Source organism: Haemorhous mexicanus, chromosome 27 (assembly GCF_027477595.1).
Source record: "Haemorhous mexicanus isolate bHaeMex1 chromosome 27, bHaeMex1.pri, whole genome shotgun sequence".
In the NCBI taxonomy this organism is placed as follows: Eukaryota; Metazoa; Chordata; class Aves; order Passeriformes; family Fringillidae; genus Haemorhous; species Haemorhous mexicanus.
Genome location: NC_082367.1, coordinates 4,747,887 through 4,768,119, shown reverse-complemented (window position 1 = coordinate 4,768,119; position 20,233 = coordinate 4,747,887). Strand labels below are relative to the sequence as shown.

General features: G+C 46.0%; 1 protein-coding gene across 3 annotated transcripts in view; it reads right to left on the bottom strand.

Moving 5' to 3' along the window:
- The window catches only part of NFYC (nuclear transcription factor Y subunit gamma), a 30,380-nt gene that overhangs the window by 6,507 nt on the left and 3,640 nt on the right, over nt 1-20,233 (bottom strand). For 2 of the 3 annotated variants that reach the window (XM_059868579.1, XM_059868581.1), the window contains exons 1-5: nt 19,560-19,700; nt 10,474-10,586; nt 8,600-8,671; nt 5,753-5,866; nt 4,868-4,963 (exon numbers count right to left, since the gene is read on the bottom strand). In XM_059868579.1, coding sequence (XP_059724562.1) covers nt 4,868-4,963; nt 5,753-5,866; nt 8,600-8,671; nt 10,474-10,578 — 387 coding nt within the window. In that variant the 5' untranslated portion in view covers nt 10,579-10,586; nt 19,560-19,700. Of the gene's footprint in view, nt 1-4,867; nt 4,964-5,752; nt 5,867-8,599; nt 8,672-10,473; nt 10,587-19,559; nt 19,701-20,233 lie in introns of those variants that run through there. The other variant, XM_059868580.1, reaches the window with a different exon arrangement.

The window sequence follows — 20,233 nt, the reverse complement described above, 5'->3', positions numbered from 1 at the left end:
GCTTCAACACCTCCCTTGGAACACTTCAACCCAGTCAGGGTGAGCTCCATAGTTCAGCTCTGTGGAAATCAGGTGCCTGGCACACCTGCAGGGAAACATCGGGAATGGGCATGGGAACATGGCACCTGCCTGGGCCACGGCCAAGCATCCCCCAAACACATCCCCTGGTAAAGGAGCTTCCTTTGCAACACTTCAACCACGTCAGGGTGAGCTGGTAAAAGCTTGGTTGTTCAGCTCTGTGGAAATCAGGTGCCTGGCACACCTGCAGGGAAGCACTGGGAATGGGGATGGGAACATGGCACCTGCCCCATGGCCAAACATCCCCCCAAAAACATCCCCTGGTGAAGGAGCTTCAACACCTCCCTCAGAACACTTCAGGGTGAGCTCTGTAGTTCAGCTCTGTGGAAATCAGGTGCCTGGCACACCTGCAGGGAAGCATTGGGAATGGGGATGGCAACATGGCACCTGCCCCACGGCCAAATATCCCCCCAAAAACATCCCCTGGTGAAGGAGCAGCTTCAACACCTCCCTTGGAACACTTCAACCAGGTCAGGGTGAGCTCTGTAGTTCAGCTCTGTGGAAATCAGGTGCCTGGCACACCTGCAGGGAAACAGCAGCAATGGGCATGGGAACATGGCACCTGCCTGCCCCACGGCCAAACATCCCCCAAACACATCCCCTGGTAAAGGAGCTTCCTTTGGAACACTTCAACCAGGTCAGGGTGAGCTGGTAAAAGCTTGGTTGTTCAGCTCTGTGGAAATCAGGTGCCTGGCACACCTGCAGGGAAGCACTGGGAATGGGGATGGGAACATGGCACCTGCCCCACGGCCAAATATCCCCCCAAAAACATCCCCTGGTGAAGGAGCTTCAACACCTCCCTCAGAACACTTCAGGGTGAGCTCTGTAGTTCAGCTCTGTGGAAATCAGGTGCCTGGCACATCTGCAGGGAAGCACTGGGAATGGAGATGGCAACATGGCACCCATGGCCAAACATCCCCCCAAAAACATCCCCTGGTGAAGGAGCTTCAACACCTCCCTCAGAACACTTCAGGGTGAGCTCTGTAGTTCAGCTCTGTGGAAAACAGGTGCCTGGCACACCTGCAGGGAAACATCGGGAATGGGGATGGGAACATGGCACCCGCCTGCCCCACGGCCAAATATCCCCCCAAAAACATCCCCTGGTGAAGGAGCTTCAACACCTCTCTCAGAACACTTCAACCAGGTCAGGGTGAGCTCCACAGTTCAGCTCTGAGCCTGGTGCACCTCCTCCTGCAGGGAAACAGCAGCAATGGGTATGGGAACATGGCACCTGCCCCATGGCCAAACGTCCCCTGGCAAAGGACCTCCCTTGGAACACTTCAACCCAGTCAGGGTGAGCTCCACTGTTCAGCTCTGTGGAAATCAGGAGTGTCCCCAATAAAGTGTGGATAATGTGCATAAAAAACCTCAGTGCCTCGCTGCTGAGCTGGAGGAGGAAAGGAATCAAACTGCCAGAGCTGAGAGCCATGGAACTTCCTCATGGGGGAATTCCAGCACAGGAGCAACTGCAAATGCCTCTGGAAAACTGACAGAGCCTCCTCTGCCACCCAACCCCTCTCCTGAGCTCATTCCCCACCCTCCACCGAGCTCTGGTGGCAATAAATTCATCATTTGATGCTCGCTGTTGTGCCTGGAGTGATTTATTTCAATCCAGCTTTGCCAGGCTGACAAGCATTCCCAGCTGTGGGAAGAACCAGAGGCTCTGCTCTGCCTCCCTGGCAGCAGCAACGCTGCTCTCTTTCATCTCAGCAGAGAAAAGCCCCTCGTGATCAACGATATTCCAGCATTTTCAGAGATTATGGGATGTCAACACTCCAGGATCAGAATTCCTGAGCTCCCCAGAGCAGCTGGATGAGGGCAGATGCAGCTCCCAGACGTTCACTCCATGGCAGAAGGCGTAAACAATCCTCTCCCAGCCACCTCGAGTTCACAGCTGAGAGTGTAGGATGTTTACACGTGCTACAACATGGGACACTGCCACCTCCAGCAGCCTGCTGGAATCCCTGCTGTCCTGAGGCTGCCTCATGGATTCCCCTCAGTTGATGCAGCTGGGCAGGAAAAGGAAAATTCACATTAAACAGGAGCAGGTCTGGGTGGGCAGAGGGCTGGAATTGGATTAGAAGATGTTTTTTGGAGAGCAGAACAACTCAGGAGTTGCTCCTGGGAGGTTTCCCAGAGTAAGAATCCCAAAAATTCAACTGGTTGTACAAAAGACCAACTTTGAGCCTGGCTTTCAGGACAAACTCACCACAACCACCACCAAACACAACATTTCCTGCTCCTGCAGCTCCCTGTGATTCCCTTCCCCTCGTCAATTCCTCTGAAGGAAGGAGCAATAATATTCAATATATTCAAATATGTGAGAGTGTAGGATGTTTACACGTGCTACAACATGGGACACTGCCACCTCCAGCAGCCTGCTGGAATCCCTGCTGTCCTGAGGCTGCCTCATGGATTCCCCTCAGTTGATGCAGCTGGGCAGGAAAAGGAAAATTCACATTAAACAGGAGCAGGTCTGGGTGGGCAGAGGGCTGGAGTTGGATTAGAAGATGTTTTTTGGAGAGCAGAACAACTCAGGAGTTGCTCCTGGGAGGTTTCCCAGAGTAAGAATCCCAAAAATTCAACTGGTTGTACAAAAGACCAACTTTGAGCCTGGCTTTCAGGGCAAACATCATCACAACCACCACCAAACACAACATTTCCTGCTTCTGCAGCTCCCTGTGATTCCCTTCCCCTCGTCAATTCCTCTGAAGGAAGGAGCAATAATATTCAATATATTCAGATATATTTTCACCAGGGCAGGCCTGCAGTGAACCAGCACCCCACAAGAGCTGGGGCTGCTCTGAGCCCAGCCCTTGGGTTATTTCTGGAGTGCTCCAATCTTCAATTCCAGCTGAATCCTGAAATAATTAAGGCCACTGAGACCTCCCTCTGAGCTTCCATTCCAGGATGCTCAATCCTGTTTGCAGGAATGGTTTTAAATCCAAATCTGCTTCCACTCCCTCCCACCCCAGCATTTGCCATCTTTTATTTCCAAGCCACAGCTGGAGCTCCCAGAACAACACAACCCCAGGATTTCATTCCCAGCTCCTCCAAGAACCAACACTGCCTTGTCAAAGGGGAGGTAAATACAGATTGTGACACCAGGCAAAAATAAAAATAAAATAAAATAAAAATCCAGGCACAGGCAGCTTTTCCCCAGGATTTTCCCTGTCAATCCTTAAGCTACATTCCTACATTCTCCATTCAAATTTCCTGCAGGAAAAAGCATTCCTGGTGATCACAGATGGGTGAGGAACATCTCCCCAGCCTCATTTCTCATTTCCACCCAAATCCCCCCCAGGATTTCCTGGCTGGGATGCATCAGCAGTGATCCCAGATGCTGAACACACTCCTCAAGTGCTCCAGGAAAATTCCTTGGATGTTCTGGAATCACAAGGTCCTGATGGGAATCAAGACACAGGGAATGCTCTCCCCTCCCAAACATGCTAAAAATAGAAAAATACAGGAATGAGGCACCTCAAGGATTAAGAAAAAAAAGAAAAAAAGTGGATTTCCAATGCCAGAATGGAAATTTCAACGATTCCAACTGTAAAAGAAGTTTTTGTCTTTTAATTAACACCAAACTAATGAGTCTGGGAGAAATCCTGAGGATTTATGTTGATGTTTCTATTTTATGTCGAGTTCCCAGCACACCTGGCACGCTGATTTAAACCCCAGGAGCAGCAGGATGGACTCTCCTCGATTTTGGGACTTGGAAAAGTGTTTTCCCTATTTTCTAGACCTTCTGGAAATCAGGATGGGAAGTTAAAGCCAGCTCAGGGCACCATCCCAAAGGAAGAGGCGTGGATTCTACTTCCTCCCTTCACTGTCACCTCAGGAAACTTCCAGGCACAAAATCCAGCTCCAATTGGGAATGCTGCTCTGCACACTCAGAGCAGACAGAGTTTTCCATGCCAGCCAGGATTTGGAGTGGAAAAAGGGAAAAAAAATTTAATTTTAGAGACAAACTTCCAAGCCAAGCTGTTCCACAAGCTCCCAAATTCCCCATTTTTTTGGACAACTTAGATTTTTCCACACTGCAAACCATCAGAAGGAGTTGTTTAAACAATAATTTCATTTTTTTTCTTTTTTTTAATTGCAGGAGCAGAATTATCCAAACCTTGAGGGGACCCCAGAGTTTTTATCCAGGAGGAAAGGGATGAGGAATCCCTGCAGCTCAGCTGAGAGCAGCAGCCTGCTGCTGTAAACATCCGACTGAAAGCTCCTTCCAGCACCTTCCAGCTTCCAGTCAAGGATGTTTACAGAGGCACTGACTGCCCCAAAGGATGCAGGAAGGGGATTTTTCAACCCAAAATGCACAAAAATCCATTTTTTTTTCGAGTTCAGATTCTTCCCACTGGCACCATTTGGGATCAGAAGTGTTCAGGAGTGGGTTTGGTTTGTTGTGATCTCCACTCAAGCTCTAATTCCACAAAAAACCCCAGTGGGTTTTAGTTTTATTTATCAAATTTATCTTTATTTCAGAATTTTATTGCTATTGAAGAGCTTAAGAACCTGAAATTTAAGAATTTCAAAACTTGAAATGAAAGAATTTAAGAACTTGAAATGAAAGAATTTCAAAACTTGAAATGAAAGAATTTAAAGACATGAAATTTAAGAATTTAAAACCATGAAATTAAAGAATTTAAGAACCTGAAAAGCACAGGAAATAAAACAAAGAACAAACCTCATGTTTAAATCTGTGTTGCTTGATCACCTCTGTTTTCATCAGAGGGTGAAACCACGCTGGGAAAAGGATAAAAACTGCAGAATTTTGGTGTCTCACCTGCCTTTTTGGAGGTTTCAGCTCATCCCTGGGGACAATATCGATCAGGAAATCAAACTGATCAAACTTGGTGATTGCCATGGCAATGTCATTCCTCTGCAACAACAAAGGGAAAAAACATTCCTCAGCTCCAGGAGGGTTTGGGCACGGGATAAATGAAATTAGAGGTGTTGAAAGCTGAGGGAGAAAAGGGAGGAAGGTTTCCTGCAGGTCCCAGCTGGTGGAAATTCAGTTTTGTGCTGAGCAAAGCCTCTGAAATGTGCAATAAAAAAGGTTTTTAGCAACTTGAGGCCAGTTTAATGGATACCAGTCATGGGTGCCTGCCTCGAAATCAGCAATTCCTGCCCAGGGACAGAAGAGCTGATGTGGGCCTGAATATCCCAATTTTTCCCCTGACCTGAGGGCTTGAATTAATGGTTGTTGCATTTTCCAGTAGTTCGCCTCAATATGTAAGACTTAAAGTGAAAATCTCCTCTTTTTTCTCCATAAAATGACATTTAAAAGCTATATTTCACTCTTCAACCATTAAAAAAAATAGAGTATTATTGAGGAAATGATACTTGATTCTCTACAAGAGCCAATAATCTGTATTTTGTTGCATTTTTATTTTCACCTCCATCCTTCCATCACTACAAACCAAACCTCTCCAAATTTAAATCAAAACTAACACAAAACCACCCAGAAATTCAACAACAGCTGCAGCTGCTCCAGCAGGTCACCATCAGCTGAGAGCTGGAGATTTGTGTTTGGCTGAGTTTATTTTAATTAAATTAACAAAAATAACCTTTCAGCCGGGCAGTTCTGTGTACAAAACATGCCTGGTGTTATGGAAACAAGGAGTGGGGAAGGGATTTAGGAGCAGCTGGGATTTGGGAGCTCCTTTACCTGCAGGGTCCTGCGTTTGTTGTCCTCGGTGTGGATCCAGGCTCGCAGGGTGAGCTCGGTGATGAAAATCTGAGCAGCTTTTGCAAAGAGCACAGGGGCTTCTGCACTGATCATCTGCCAGAAAATCACATTATTGTCCATTTTAGCACTCAGTTCTAAGGGGGCAAAGAGGAATTGCACTGCCTGAGTGGAAGTTGGGTGGTTAAATGGGAATTTGGGGGAGTTTTCACCTCAGATTTCCTCAGGTGTGAATGAGTTATGATCATGGGAGAAGAGTTTTGGTTATCTAAAATATTCTCTAAAGAGAATTGTTTGTATTTTTTCCCCCAAGTTTCCTTTTCCTTAAAAAATATCTGGCTCCAGTTTAACCCAAATGAAGGAGGAATTTTCCCCTCAGGATTTCCTTGAGTGTGAATGAGTTATGATCATGGAAGAAGAGTTTTGGGTATCTAAAATATTCTCTAAAGAATAATAACAGAATAAATTTCAGTACATTTCAATAAATTGATGATCCCACAGTGTTGGGATATTTTCCTGTTATCCCTTTTCCTTCCCTGCCCTCAGAAATTCAGATTATTGTCCATTTTAGCACTCAGTTCTAAGGGGGCAAGGAGGAATTGCACAGCCTGAGTGGAAGTTGGGTGGTTAAATGGGAATTTGGGGGAGTTTTCACCTCAGGATTTCCTCAGGTGTGGACGAGTTATGATCATGGGAGAAGAGTTTTGGTTATCTAAAATATTCTCTAAAGAGAATTGTGTGTATTTTTTGCACCAAATTTCCTTTTCCTTAAAAAATATCTGGCTCCAGTTTAACCCAAATGAATTTGGGGGAGTTTTCCCCTCAGGATTTCCTCAGGTGTGAATGAGTTATGATCATAGAAGAGTTTTGGTTATCTGAAATATTCTCTAAAGAATAATAACAGAATAAATTTCAGTACATTTCAATAAATTGATGATCCCACAGTGTTGGGATATTTTCCTGTTATCCCTTTTCCTTCCCTGCCCTCAGAAATTCAGATTATTGTCCATTTTAGCACTCAGTTCTAAGGGGGCAAAGAGGAATTGCACAGCCTGAGTGGAAGTTGGGTGGTTAAATGGGAATTTGGGGGAGTTTTCACCTCAGGATTTCCTCAGGTGTGGACGAGTTATGATCATGGGAGAAGAGTTTTGGTTATCTAAAATATTCTCTAAAGAGAATTGTGTGTATTTTTTGCACCAAATTTCCTTTTCCTTAAAAAATATCTGGCTCCAGTTTAACCCAAATGAATTTGGGGGAATTTTTCCCCTCAGGATTTCCTTGAGTGTGACTGAGTTATGATCATGGAAGAAGAGTTTTGGTTATCTGAAATATTCTCTAAAGAATAATAACAGAATAAATTTTAGTACATTTCAATAAAGTGATGATCCCACAGTGTTGGGATCTTTTCCTGTTATCCCTTTTCCTTCCCTGCCCTCAGAAAATCAGATTATTGTCCATTTTAGCACTCAGTTCTAAGGGGGCAAAGAGGAATTTGGGTGAGTGGAAGTTGGGTGGTTAAATGGGAATTTGGGGGAGTTTTCACCTCAGGATTTCCTCAGGTGTGAATGAGTTATGATCATGGGAGAAGAGTTTTGGTTATCTAAAATATTCTCTAAAGAAAATGGTTTGTATTTTTTTCACCAAATTTTCTTTTCCTTAAAAAATATCTGGCTCCAGTTTAACCCAAATGAAGGAGGAATTTTCCCCTCAGGATTTCCTCAGGTGTGAATGAGTTAAGATCATAGAAGAAGAGTTCTGGGTATTAAAATATTCTCTAAAGAGAATAGTTTGTCTTTTTTTCCACCAAATTTCCTTTTCCTTAAAAACCACCTGGCTGCAGTTCAGATGGAGCAGTTTGGTTATCAGCTGCCTTGGCATTAATGCTTTTTAATTAACCTTTAAATAGGAATATTCCAGAGACTTTCCCTGCTCTCCACTCTGCCTTAAAATCTCATTTTCCCCTTTTATCATCACAAATTTGGCTTTTTTTGGGTTCAGACACTCAGTTGGGCCCTCAGAAGTCTGGGATCCTTTTCCAGGGAGTTTGAATAGAGAATTTTCAGGATCTTATTTAAATTAAGGGCTGTCCTGACAGGAAGATGGTGTCACACTGAGGGAAAAAAAAAAAAAAGAAAAAAATACAAAAAATTCTCTTTTTTCTCAGGAATTAATTGACAGTTTTCCAAATAAAAAACCAGGGATGAGTGGAGAGTCAAAAACTGCAGGTGATTCCTTTTTCCTTCTTTCTGTGTCAGGGAGTTTTCATCAATTTGTGTGTCCTTGTCATCAAAATCCCAAATACTGGGATCAAACCCAGCTTATCCACCTGAATTATTGCTTCTTTTTCCATAAAAAAAAAAAAATCAAATAAATGGCACAAATTTCAGGGATGTCAATCTACTGGGATCAAACCCATGTTATCCACCTGAATTATTGCTTCTTTTTCCATTAAAAATGGAATTAGGTGGCATAAAATACTCTAAATCTTTGTGGGAGTGGAGAAAAACAAAGAGGGAACTCAAGAGGAGACAGTTAAGCATTAGGGAAAACAGGAAATAACCAGAATTATTTTTGTATTTATTATACCCTTAAAGTTGTATTTATCACAAGAAAACAAAACTGCAAAATCAAAACCAAAATCTCAAATATTTCTGCTTTCCCAGCCCAGTTTAATTACACAAGGCCAAGGGAATTTTGCTAAAAAACGCTTTAAAAATAATAATAATTAGAAGATTAATGATTTTCAAAGAACAATAATAAAATAGCCAGGAAAAGGATCATAAATCCTTTTCCAGGATCATAAATTCCAGGTAAAAATCCTGGAGATACCTTCACATCTTCATCCAGCTTCATGATTTTCTTAATCCGAGCCAAGGGCAGCTCCTGAACCCTGAAATCTTTCTGCAGAGAGATTCGAGAGACTTTTTACTGATCTTTAACCGAAAATAAAGAGAAAAAATGCTCAAACAATCAGTGGTTTCTAGAATTGATGATTCCAGTGTTGGGATCCTTTCCTCCCAGAGCAGGAACAGGTTCAAGCTGAACTTTGACAGCAATTTTTCCTTGTTTTTTTCTGGGAATATCCCAACCCTGGGGATGCTCATGGTTCTATTTTAATTCCCAATTCCTGTGCCCAAGGGACAGAAAAACCCTGAAAATCTTTTCCAAGCTAAACCATTCCATGATTTTATGACTCTGCTACATTTCCATTTCTATCTCCCCTGGCTGATTATTCCTCACTTCCTAAATCCCTTATCCCATAGAAACTCCCAATTTCCCAGATCCCAGAGCAGGAAGCTGAGCTTGGACAGGGATTTTTCCCTGTTTTTTTCTGGGAATATCCTAACCCTGGGGATGATCACAGTTCTACTTTAATTCCCAATTCCTGTGCCCAAGGGACAGGGATAACCCTGCAGATCTTTTCCAAGCTAAACCATTCCATGATTTTATGACTCTGCTACATTTCCATCTCCATTTTTTTTGGACATTTCCCCTGGCTGATTATTCCTCACTTCCTAAACCCCTTATCCCATAGAAACTGCCAATTTCCCAGATCCCAGAGCAGGAAGCTGAACTTTGACAGGAATTTTTCCCTGTTTTTTTCTGGGAATATCCCAACCCTGGGGATGATCACAGTTCTATTTTAATTCCCAATTCCTGTGCCCAAGGGACAGGGATAACCCTGCAGGTCTTTTCCAAGCTAAACCATTCCATGATTTTATGACTCTGCTACATTTCCATTTCTATCTCCTCTGGCTGAGGGATTATTCCTCACTTCCTAAACCCCTTATCCCACTGAAACTCCCAATTTCCCAGATCCCAGAGCAGGAAGCTGAGCTTGGACAGGAATTTTTCCCTGTTTTTTTTTTTGGGAATATCCCAGCCCTGGGGATGATCACAGTTCTATTTTAATTCCCAATTCCTGTGCCCAAGGGACAGGGATAACCCTGCAGGTCTTTTCCAAGCTAAACCATTCCATGATTTTATGACTCTGCTACATTTCCATCTCCATTTTTTTTGGACATCCCTCCTGGCTGATTATTCCTCACTTCTTAAACCCCTTATCCCATAGAAACTCCCAATTTCCCAGATCCCAGAGCAGGAAGCTGAGCTTGGACAGGGATTTTTCCCTCTTCTTTTTCTGGGAATATCCCAACCCTGGGGATACTCATGGTTCTATTTTAATTCCCAATTCCTGTGCCCAAGGGACAGGGATAACCCTGATGATCTTTTCCAAGCTAAACCATTCCATGATTTTATGACTCTGCTACATTTCCATTCCTATCTCCTCTGGCTGAGGGATTATTCCTCACTTCCTAAACCCCTTCTCGCACAGAAACTCCCAATTTTCCACATCCCAGAGCAGGAAGCTGAGCTCGGACAGGGATTTTTCCCTGTTTTTTTTCTGGGAATATCCCAACCCTGGGGATGCTCATGGTTCTATTTTAATTCCCAATTCCTGAGCCCAAGGGACAGGGATAACCCTGCAGATCCTTTCCAAGCTAAACCATTCCATGATTTTATGACTCTGCTATATTTCCATCTCCACTTTTTTTTGACATTTCCCCTGGCTGATTATTCCTCACTTCCTAAACCCCTTCTCGCACAGAAACTCCCAATTTCCCAGATCCCAGAGCAGGAAGCTGAGCTTGGGCAGGGATTTTCCCTGTTTTTCTGGGAATATCCCAGCCCTGGGTGCTCACCACGGTGAGGTTGCGGATCTCCTCCATCACCCGTGGCCAGAAGCTCTGCAGGCTCTGCTGGGCATCGCTGTTCCCTGCTGTGCCAAAGCCACCATCCGTGGACATCCTGGCACCTGGGAGAGGGAAAAAATACAGGGAAAAACCCCATAAAAACCAGGAAAGAAACAGGAGGAGGAACACCCAGGAGAAAAACCAGGAATGGCTTCAGATCGATGGGTTTAGGTTAAATATTGGGGAAAAATTCCTTCCTGTAAAGGGCTGGGATGGATTTCCCACAGGAGCTGTGGCTGCCTCATCCTTGGAAGTGTCCAGGGCCAGGTTGGAGCCATGGATCCATGGATGAATCCATTCTTTCATCCAGCCATCTATTCATCCATGGATCCCTGCACGGACTGATCGACGGGTCCATCCATCCTTCCTTCCATCCATCCATCCATGGATCTGTCCATCTCTCCACGGATCCCTCCATGGATTCATCCATTCCTTTGTGCATCCATCCATCCATGGATCTGTCCATCTCTCCATGGATCCATCCATGGATTTATCCATTCCTTTGTGCATCCATCCATCCATGGATCTGTCCATCTCTCCATGGACCCATACATGGATTTATCCATTCCTTTGTCCATCCATCCATCCATGGATCTGTCCATCTCTCCATGGATCCATCCATGGATTTATCCATTCCTTTGTGCATCCATCCATCCATGGATCTGTCCATCCATCCATGGATCCATCCACAGACCCCTCCATGGATTCATGCATTCCTTTGTCCATCCATCCATGGATCTGTCCATCCATCCATGGATCCATCCACAGACCCCTCCATGGATTCATGCATTCCTTTGTCCATCCATCCATGGATCTGTCCATCTCTCCATGGATCCATACATGGATTCATCCATTCCTTTGTCCATCCATCCATCCATGGATCTGTCCATCTCTCCATGGACCCATCCACGGATCCCTCCATGGATTCATGCATTCCTTTGTCCATCCATCCATCCATCCATCCATCCATGGATCTGTCCATCTCTCCATGGATCCATACATGGATCCCTCTATGGATTCATGCATTTCTTTGTTTGTCCATCCATCCATGGATCTGTCCATCTCTCCATGGACCCATCCACGGATCCCTCCATGGATTCATCCATTCCTTTGTCCATCCATCCATCCATGGATCTGTCCATCTCTCCATGGATCCATACATGGATTCATCCATTCCTTTGTCCATCCATCCATCCATCCATCCATCCATCCATCCATGGATCCATCCATGGATCCATGGTGTTCAAGAGGAAAGTGGCCGCTCCAGCCCCAAGTTCTGCTGCCAAACAGGACAAAGCTCCCAGGAATGGCTGGAGCTGCTCCAGGGGGGATTCAGGTTGGATTCAGGGCGAGGTTCTTCCCTCAGAGGGTGCTGGGCACTGCCCAGGCTCCTCAGGGAATGGGAACATTGCCCAGGCTGCCAGAGCTCCAGGAAGGTCTGGACACCACTCTGGGGATGCCCAGGGTCTGGACGATCCTTGAGGATCCTTCCAGGATATTCCAGCTGTGCTGGGATGAGCTGAACCACCCGAAATCCAGGCTGGGAGAATCCCCATGAGGAGATCCATGGACACAGCTCTGAGGGAAACACAAACCCAACCCCTGCCAGAGGGAATGAAGGTAAAGCTTTCCCAGAGAAGCTGTGGCTGCCCTGGATCCCTGGAAGTGTCCAAGGCCAGGCTTGGAGTGCCCTGGGATGGGTGGAATTCCTTCAACCCAAACCATCCTGGGATTCAGGAGAACCAGGATTCACCTCCAAACCATCCCCAGCACCTCTCCAGGCAGGAAAAGCTGATCCCACAGCAGATCCTGAAATCCATGCTGGGAGAATCCCCATGAGGAGATCCATGGACACAGGTCTCAGGGAAACACAAACCCAACCCCTGCCAGAGGGAATGAAGGAAAGCTTTCCCAGAGAAGCTGTGGCTGCCCTGGATCCCTGGAAGTGTCCAAGGCCAGGCTTGGAGTGCCCTGGGATGGGTGGAATTCCTTCAACCCAAACCTGGGATTCAGGAGAACCAGGATTCACCTCCAACCCATCCCCAGCACCTCTCCAGGCAGGAAAACATTTTATTATTCCAGACTGGAGGGGAAAAAGAAAAGGCAGGAAAAGCTGATCCAGAGCAGATCCCAGGAAATCCATGCTGGGAGATCCATGGACACAGCTCTGAGGGAAACACAAACCAACCCCTGCCAGAGGGAATGAAGGAAAAGCTTCCCCAGAGAAGCTGTGGCTGCCCTGGATCCCTGGAAGTGTCCAAGGCCAGGCTTGGAGCACCCTGGGATGGGTGGAATTCCTTCAACCCAAACCATCCTGGGATTCAGGAGAACCAGGATTCACCTCCAAACCATCCCCAGCACCTCTCCAGGCAGGAAAACATTTTATTATTCCAGACTGGAGGGGAAAAAGAAAAGGCAGGAAAAGCTGATCCAGAGCAGATCCCAGGAAATCCATGCTGGGAGATCCATGGACACAGCTCTGAGGGAAACACAAAACCCAACCCCTGCCAGAGGGAATGAAGGAAAAGCTTTCCCAGAGAAGCTGTGGCTGTCCTGGATCCCTGGAAGTGTCCAAGGCCAGGCTTGGAGCACCCTGGGATGGGTGGAATTCCTTCAACCCAAACCATCCTGGGATTCAGGAGAACCAGGATTCACCTCCAACCCATCCCCACCACCTCTCCAGGCAGAAAAACATTTTATTATTCCAGACTGGGGGAGGAAAGGAGAGGCAGGAAAAGCTGATCCAGAGCAGATCCTGAAATCCATGCTAGGAGATCCATGGACACAGCTCTGAGGGAAACACAAAACCAACCCCTGCCAGAGGGAATGAAGGAAAAGTTTTCCCAGAGAAGCTGTGGCTGCCCTGGATTATTCCAGACTGGAAGGGAAAAAGAAAAGGCAGGAAAAGCTGATCCAGAGCAGATCCCAGGAATATCCCAACAGCTGCTGGAGTTTTTCTGCCCACCAGAGCACGACACCTCTGGCAAACACCAAAATTCCCCAAATCCTGCAGCAGCTGACAAAACCTGGGAGGGTTTTGCTTCATGGAGAGCAAAGGAAGCGTGAAGGAGCCTCTGGATGGGGGTTTTTTTTTGGGTTATTTTTTTGCACAAATGCTTTTTCTGCTCTTTTTTTTGGGTGTTGTGGGAAGGAAGCAGCCAAACGGAGCCGTCTCCCCTTGGAAAATTTGTCACTTCAGCTCCTGGGAAACAAAACCCAGGGGAAAAATCCCAACCAAACCCAAAAGCTCTGAGCCTGCAATTCCACCCTGAGCAGCATCCAGAGGTTTTTCTCTTCCCATGGAAAAACACCAGATCCACATTCCAAGAGGTGGGATGGGGATAATGGCCCCATCCTGGCACAATTTTTGCTGGTTTTTAAATTTAATTTCATTTAAAATGTGATTTTCAATTTTTACAAAGTTCCTCCTGTGTAAGAAGCCAAGCAAATCCACAAATTTTCCAATATTTTGGAAATTTATCCAACTAGTCCAAGGGATTTGCAAACAGGGAATGTCAGAGGGAAGGAATCACAAATTCCAGCTGCTTTCCATAAAAAACTCCCAAAATTTTCAGGAAAATCTCAAGGAAAAAGCAGAAATTCCTGCCCAAAATCCCATGGAAAAAGCAGCAATTCCTGCCCAAAATCCCATGGAAAAAGCAGAAATTCCTGCCCAAAATCCCATGGAAAAAGCAGAAATTCCTGCCCAAAATCCCAGGGAAAAAGCAGCAATTCCTGCCCAAAATCCCAGGGAAAAAGCAGAAACTCCTGCCCAAAAATCTCATGGAAAAGCAGAAATTCCTGCCCAAAATCCCAGGGAAAAAGCAGCAATTCCTGCCCAAAATCCCAGGGAAAAAGCAGAAATTCCTGCCCAAGATCCCAGGGAAAAAGCAGAAATTCATGCCCAAAATCCCATGGGAAAAGCAGAAACTGCTGCCCAAAATCCCAGGGAAAAAGCAGAAATTCCTGCCCAAAATCCCAGGGAAAAAGCAGAAATTCCTGCCCAAAATCCCAGGGAAAAAGCAGAAATTCCTGCCCAAAATCCCAGGGAAAAAGCAGAAATTCCTGCCCAAAATCCCATGGGAAAAGCAGAAATTGCTGCCCAAAATCCCAGGGAAAAAGCAGAAATTCCTGCCCAAAATCCCAGGGAAAAAGCAGAAATTCCTGCCCAAAATCCCATGGAAAAAGCAGCAATTCCTGCCCAAAATCCCATGGAAAAAGCAGAAATTCCTGCCCAAAATCCCATGGAAAAAGCAGAAATTCCTGCCCAAAATCCCATGGAAAAAGCAGCAATTCCTGCCCAAAATCCCAGGGAAAAAGCAGAAACTCCTGCCCAAAAATCTCATGGAAAAGCAGAAATTCCTGCCCAAAATCCCAGGGAAAAAGCAGCAATTCCTGCCCAAAATCCCAGGGAAAAAGCAGAAATTCCTGCCCAAGATCCCAGGGAAAAAGCAGAAATTCCTGCCCAAAATCCCATGGGAAAAGCAGAAACTGCTGCCCAAAATCCCAGGGAAAAAGCAGAAATTCCTGCCCAAAATCCCAGGGAAAAAGCAGAAATTCCTGCCCAAAATCCCAGGGAAAAAGCAGAAATTCCTGCCCAAAATCCCAGGGAAAAAGCAGAAATTCCTGCCCAAAATCCCATGGGAAAAGCAGAAATTGCTGCACAAAATCCCAGGGAAAAAGCAGAAATTCCTGCCCAAAATCCCAGGGAAAAAGCAGAAATTCCTGCCCAAAATCCCAGGGAAAAAGCAGCAATTCCTGCCCAAAATCCCATGGAAAAAGCAGCAATTCCTGCCCAAAATCCCAGGGAAAAAGCAGAAACTCCTGCCCAAAAATCTCATGGAAAAGCAGAAATTCCTGCCCAAAATCCCAGGGAAAAAGCAGCAATTCCTGCCCAAAATCCCAGGGAAAAAGCAGAAATTCCTGCCCAAGATCCCAGGGAAAAAGCAGAAATTCCTGCCCAAAATCCCATGGGAAAAGCAGAAATTGCTGCCCAAAATCCCAGGGAAAAGCAGAAATTCCTGCCCAAAATCCCAGGGAAAAAGCAGCAATTCCTGCCCAAAATCCCAGGGAAAAAGCAGAAATTCCTGCCCTAAATCCCATGGAAAAAGCAGCAATTCCTGCCCAAAATCCCATGGAAAAAGCAGAAATTCCTGCCCAAAATCCCATGGAAAAAGCAGCAATTCCTGCCCAAAATCCCATGGAAAAGCAGAAATTCCTGCCCAAAATCCCATGGAAAAAGCAGAAATTCCTGCACAAAATCCCAGGGAAAAAGCAAAAATTCCTGCCCAAAATCCCATGGAAAAAGCAGAAATTCCTGCCCAAAATCCCATGGGAAAAGCAGAAATTCCTGCCCAAAATCCCATGGAAAAGCAGAAATTCCTGCCCAAAATCCCATGGAAAAAGCAGAAATTCCTGCCCAAAAATCCCAGGGAAAAAGCAAAAATTCCTGCCCAAAATCCCATGGAAAAGCAGAAACTCCTGCCAAAAATCCCATGGAAAAGCAGCAATTCCTGTCCAAAATCCCATGGGAAAAGCAGAAATTCCTGCCCAAAATCCCAGGGAAAAAGCAGAAATTCCTGCCCAAAATCCCAGGGAAAAGCAGAAATTCCTGCCCAAAATCCCAGGAAAAAGCAGAAACTCCTGTCCAAAAATCTCATGGAAAAGCAGAAATTCCTGCCCAAAATCCCATGGGAAAAGCAGAAATTCCTGCCCAAAATCCCATGGAAAAGCAGAAATTCCTGCCCAAAATCCCATGGAAAAAAGCAGAAATTCCTGCACAAAATCCCATGGAAAAAGCAGAAATTCCTGCCCAAAATCCCAGGGAAAAAGCAGAAATTCCTGCCCAATATCCCAGGAAAAAGCAGAAATTCCTGCCCAAAATCCCATGGAAAAAGCAGAAATTCCTGCCCAAAATCCCATCTGTCCCTGGGAATTTATTCCCCCTCTTATCCCAGATCCCTCTCCAGCTTCCAAAGTTGTCCCAATAAAAACAAAGCACAAAAAAATCATTATTAAATTAAATTGTTAAAGCTAATTAAGCACTGAACCCACAGCACCATCATCATTCCACTGTAATTATTAAAATATTTTTTAAAATCCCAAATTATGGGCAGGCAACAAATTAAAATCCAATTAAAACCAGAATAATTAAGACTTTTCCCATTGAACACTGATTTATTTATCCAAAAAGATTCTATAAAATCCAACAGAACAGTGGGAAAAAGGGATGGACACAAACCCAGGGGAGGCTGAAATTCTGCTTAAAAAAAACAAACATTTTAAACCAAATTTTAAGAGATTTAAAGTTTTTTTTTAAGAATTAAATGTGACCAGTGAGGGTATCAGGGGGTCAGGCTGCAAAATCTTGGAAAATTCAACACCTGAGCACTCCAGGTGCTTCCCAGGGAGTTTTTTTCCAGGGAATAATTTGGATTTTTCCACCTTTAAACTCCAGAAATTCTGCACTCCGTCCCCTGTGCTGCCAGGGATTTTAGAGGGGATTTTAGGAAATTTAGAGGAAATCCCCAAAGTGGGTGGGGGGATCTGGATCCCAATTTCCAGCTCCTCATTCCAGGGAAATCTGGGACAAAGAAATGATTTTAATCTGTATATTTATATAAATCCATTTATTTCTGTATTTATTGAGAATGATCTATTTAATTTTATTCTATTCAATATTCCTATCACTGTCTTTACTTAATTTAATAAATTAATTCATCCCAATTAAAAATTAATTATTTTTATAAAAGTTTTTTCCTCCTAAAATCAAGCCCGACCTGAAGTGCTCCAAGGCAGCCAGGATGGTTTAAATTCCATTTTTTTCCTCCTTTTCTTTTCTTTTTTATTGAAATAAAAATGTTTTGGTGTTGTAAAGATGCAAATCTCCCTTAAAAAGGGACAATTCCTGCTCTGATTTAAGCAGGAAGTGAAATAAAGAGAAAATCCCTTCAGCTTTTGGGAATAACTCCCCAAAAAAATCTCATTTTTTAACCCCCAGGATGCTTTGGAGATCTCCTGAAGTTCGTTCTTGCTGTGGTTTTTTAACTTTTATTAAAAGTTAAATTATTCTTGAACATAATGAAAGAATTTAACTCATAAATAGCTTTAAAAATTTAAATAATTGATGAAAAAACAAAGGTTGTTTTACAATGTTGAAGTTCCAGGTTAAAATTTGAGGAGGAATTAAAAGTTAAAATTTCCAGGAAAAGCAAACTGCTGGAAAATTAAGGTAGAAAAATTAAATTTAGAGAGAATAAAACTAAAAAAAATCAAATTTATATGGAGAATAAAGCTAAAAAAAAAATCAAACTCCTAGAGAATGAAATTTAACAATTCAACTTCTGGAGAATAAAGGTAAAAAATCCAAATTATAGGGGATAAAACTAAAAAATCAAATTCATATAGAGAATTAAGGTAAAAATCCAACTCATAGGGAATAAAACTAAAATAAAATCAAACCCATAGAGAATAAAACTAAAAAAATCCAAATTCTAGAAAAGAACAACAAAAAGAAATCCCTGGAGATCTGAAATTCACTCCTTAAAATGGGACCTTCCAAAGGTGGAAAAATTCCAAAAGAACTGGAATAATAAATAATAAATGATAATTTATTTGTTCATAAATCCATTTCCAGATTTTTTGCTGCTCTTGACCTAAAAAAGATCAAGCAGAACTGATACTTCCCCAGCCTCCTGCAAGCTGAAGGCATCAAAATATTCCAAATTTTGGGTGAAATCGAGATTTCTGCAGGATTTTTATTCGGATTTTTTTATTCTGCAGGTCGTCCTCGTGTGCTGCCAACACTTAAAAGCTGAATAAATCCTAATTTCTAGGGAAATCAATGATTCTAGGGAAATAGAAATTATTATAATTAGGGAAATAAATTAAAATTTCTTCTTTTTGCTTCAAGATGCTGCCAATGACCTTCATGCTCACAGGGAATTCTCCAATCCTGGCCCACAGGCGGCTCCAGAAGTTCCTCCAACATCCCCCAAATTATTAAAAATCTGATTTTTGGGCACATTTCTCCTCTTATTCCCTTCTTCACCAAAACTGTGACAATGCCAAGGAGTGGAACAACCCCGAGATGAGGCGCTGGGAGCGTTAATTTGGAATTAAACCCCAAATCCCACGTGGAATAAAACTCCAACCTCAGCAAACCCTGACAGGAGGCAAAGCTCAACCTCGAGGCCCTGCGCCCTCATCCTAAAACCCTTCCAAGAAGTTTTACCGATTAATTATGATTAATTTCTCAAACCAGCGCTTTTACCCTCATCAATCCCCCACCGGAGAAGGGGAAAAGGTGATTTTTCACCATGGCAGGAGCAGGAACATCCACGGAGTGCTCCAAAATCCCAACTTTAATCCAACCCCGCACTATCTCCGTGTCCTTGATGCCCTCAGCCACCGCCAGCGGCTCCGTTTTTTCCTCCTCTTCTCCTTTTTTTTTTTTTTTTTCGGTCCAAAGTGCCGCAAACAAACTTTGTCCTTCAGAGTGTTGGCTCGCAGCGCTGGCATTTCAAGGTCACTCGTGCAGGCCCCGCTCCAAGTCGGGCTCTGGCGGGGCCGGAGCGCGCCCGGCCCGGGGCTCGCCGGGGCCCCGGGACCCCTCAGCGCCGCCAACCCCCGCTCCCCCCGTGACCTTCGCCACCGACTTCCCCACAAAAAACGACAACAAAAGGCGGTCAGCCCCGCCGGGAGCTCGGGGGTGCCGCGGCTCCGCTGTCGCCCCCCGGCCCCGTGGGGTGATGGCGGCCGGGCCAAGGGCACCGCGGAGCCCCCGCCGCGCTCGGGGCACCCCCGTTGCTTTGTCCCCCCGCCCTCCAGCGCTGCCCTCACGCCGTTACCGGCAATGCGGGAGGCTCGGCGGGGAGCCCCGAGGGTTTAAGGCTGAACCCGCACCGGGCACCTCCCGCCGCGCCCCCCCCTCTCCCGCACCGGCACGCACGAGCATCCCCCGCCGCCGCGGCCTGTCCCCGGCGCACGGGCCGCCCTCCCCCGTCGCCACCGCAGCGGCAGCGCCCCGGACTCACCGCCGGCCGTGCCCGCGGCCGGGGGTTCCCCGCCATGGCTTTGTCTTTGAGTGACCCCGGGAGCCGCGGGGGCCCCCCCGGGCCGGGCCGTGCCCGCGGCCCCTTTAACGGCGGCGGCCCCGCGCGCCCCGCTGCGCGCGCCCGGCCCGCCCCTCGCCCGCGCCCATTGGCTGCGCGCCCCGCGGTCGAGCTCTCCCATTGGCTGCGCGCCCCGCGGCCCCGCGCTCCCATTGGTCGGCGCCGCGGCGCAGCCTCGCCGGCCGCTTCCTGCTTTAAAGTTACCTTGAGCGGCGGCCGCAGGGGTCAGGCAAGCCCCGCCCCTCAGCCCCGCCCCGATTGGCCGCCTCGCCTCCTATTCAAACGCCTGAGGAGGCTGGCGGGGAGCGGCCGCTGATTGGCCCGCGCGCCTGTCAATCACGGCGGTTCCCGCCACACCTTCCCGGCGGGGCGCGGGTCCGCACGTGCGCGAGGCGCGGCGGGAGCGCGCGCGCCCCGAGCCCCGAATTCCAGAAATTTTGGGAGCTTTGGAGATGAGGCAGCCCCAAGGCAGGGTCAGCCGGAGCAGGTGACACAGGGACAGCTCCAGGTGCGGCTGGGATGTCCCCAGAGGGAGCGCTGCTACCCCCGTGGCACCTGGAACATGGGTTGGGATCCCACCAGGCTGCAGCACCCCA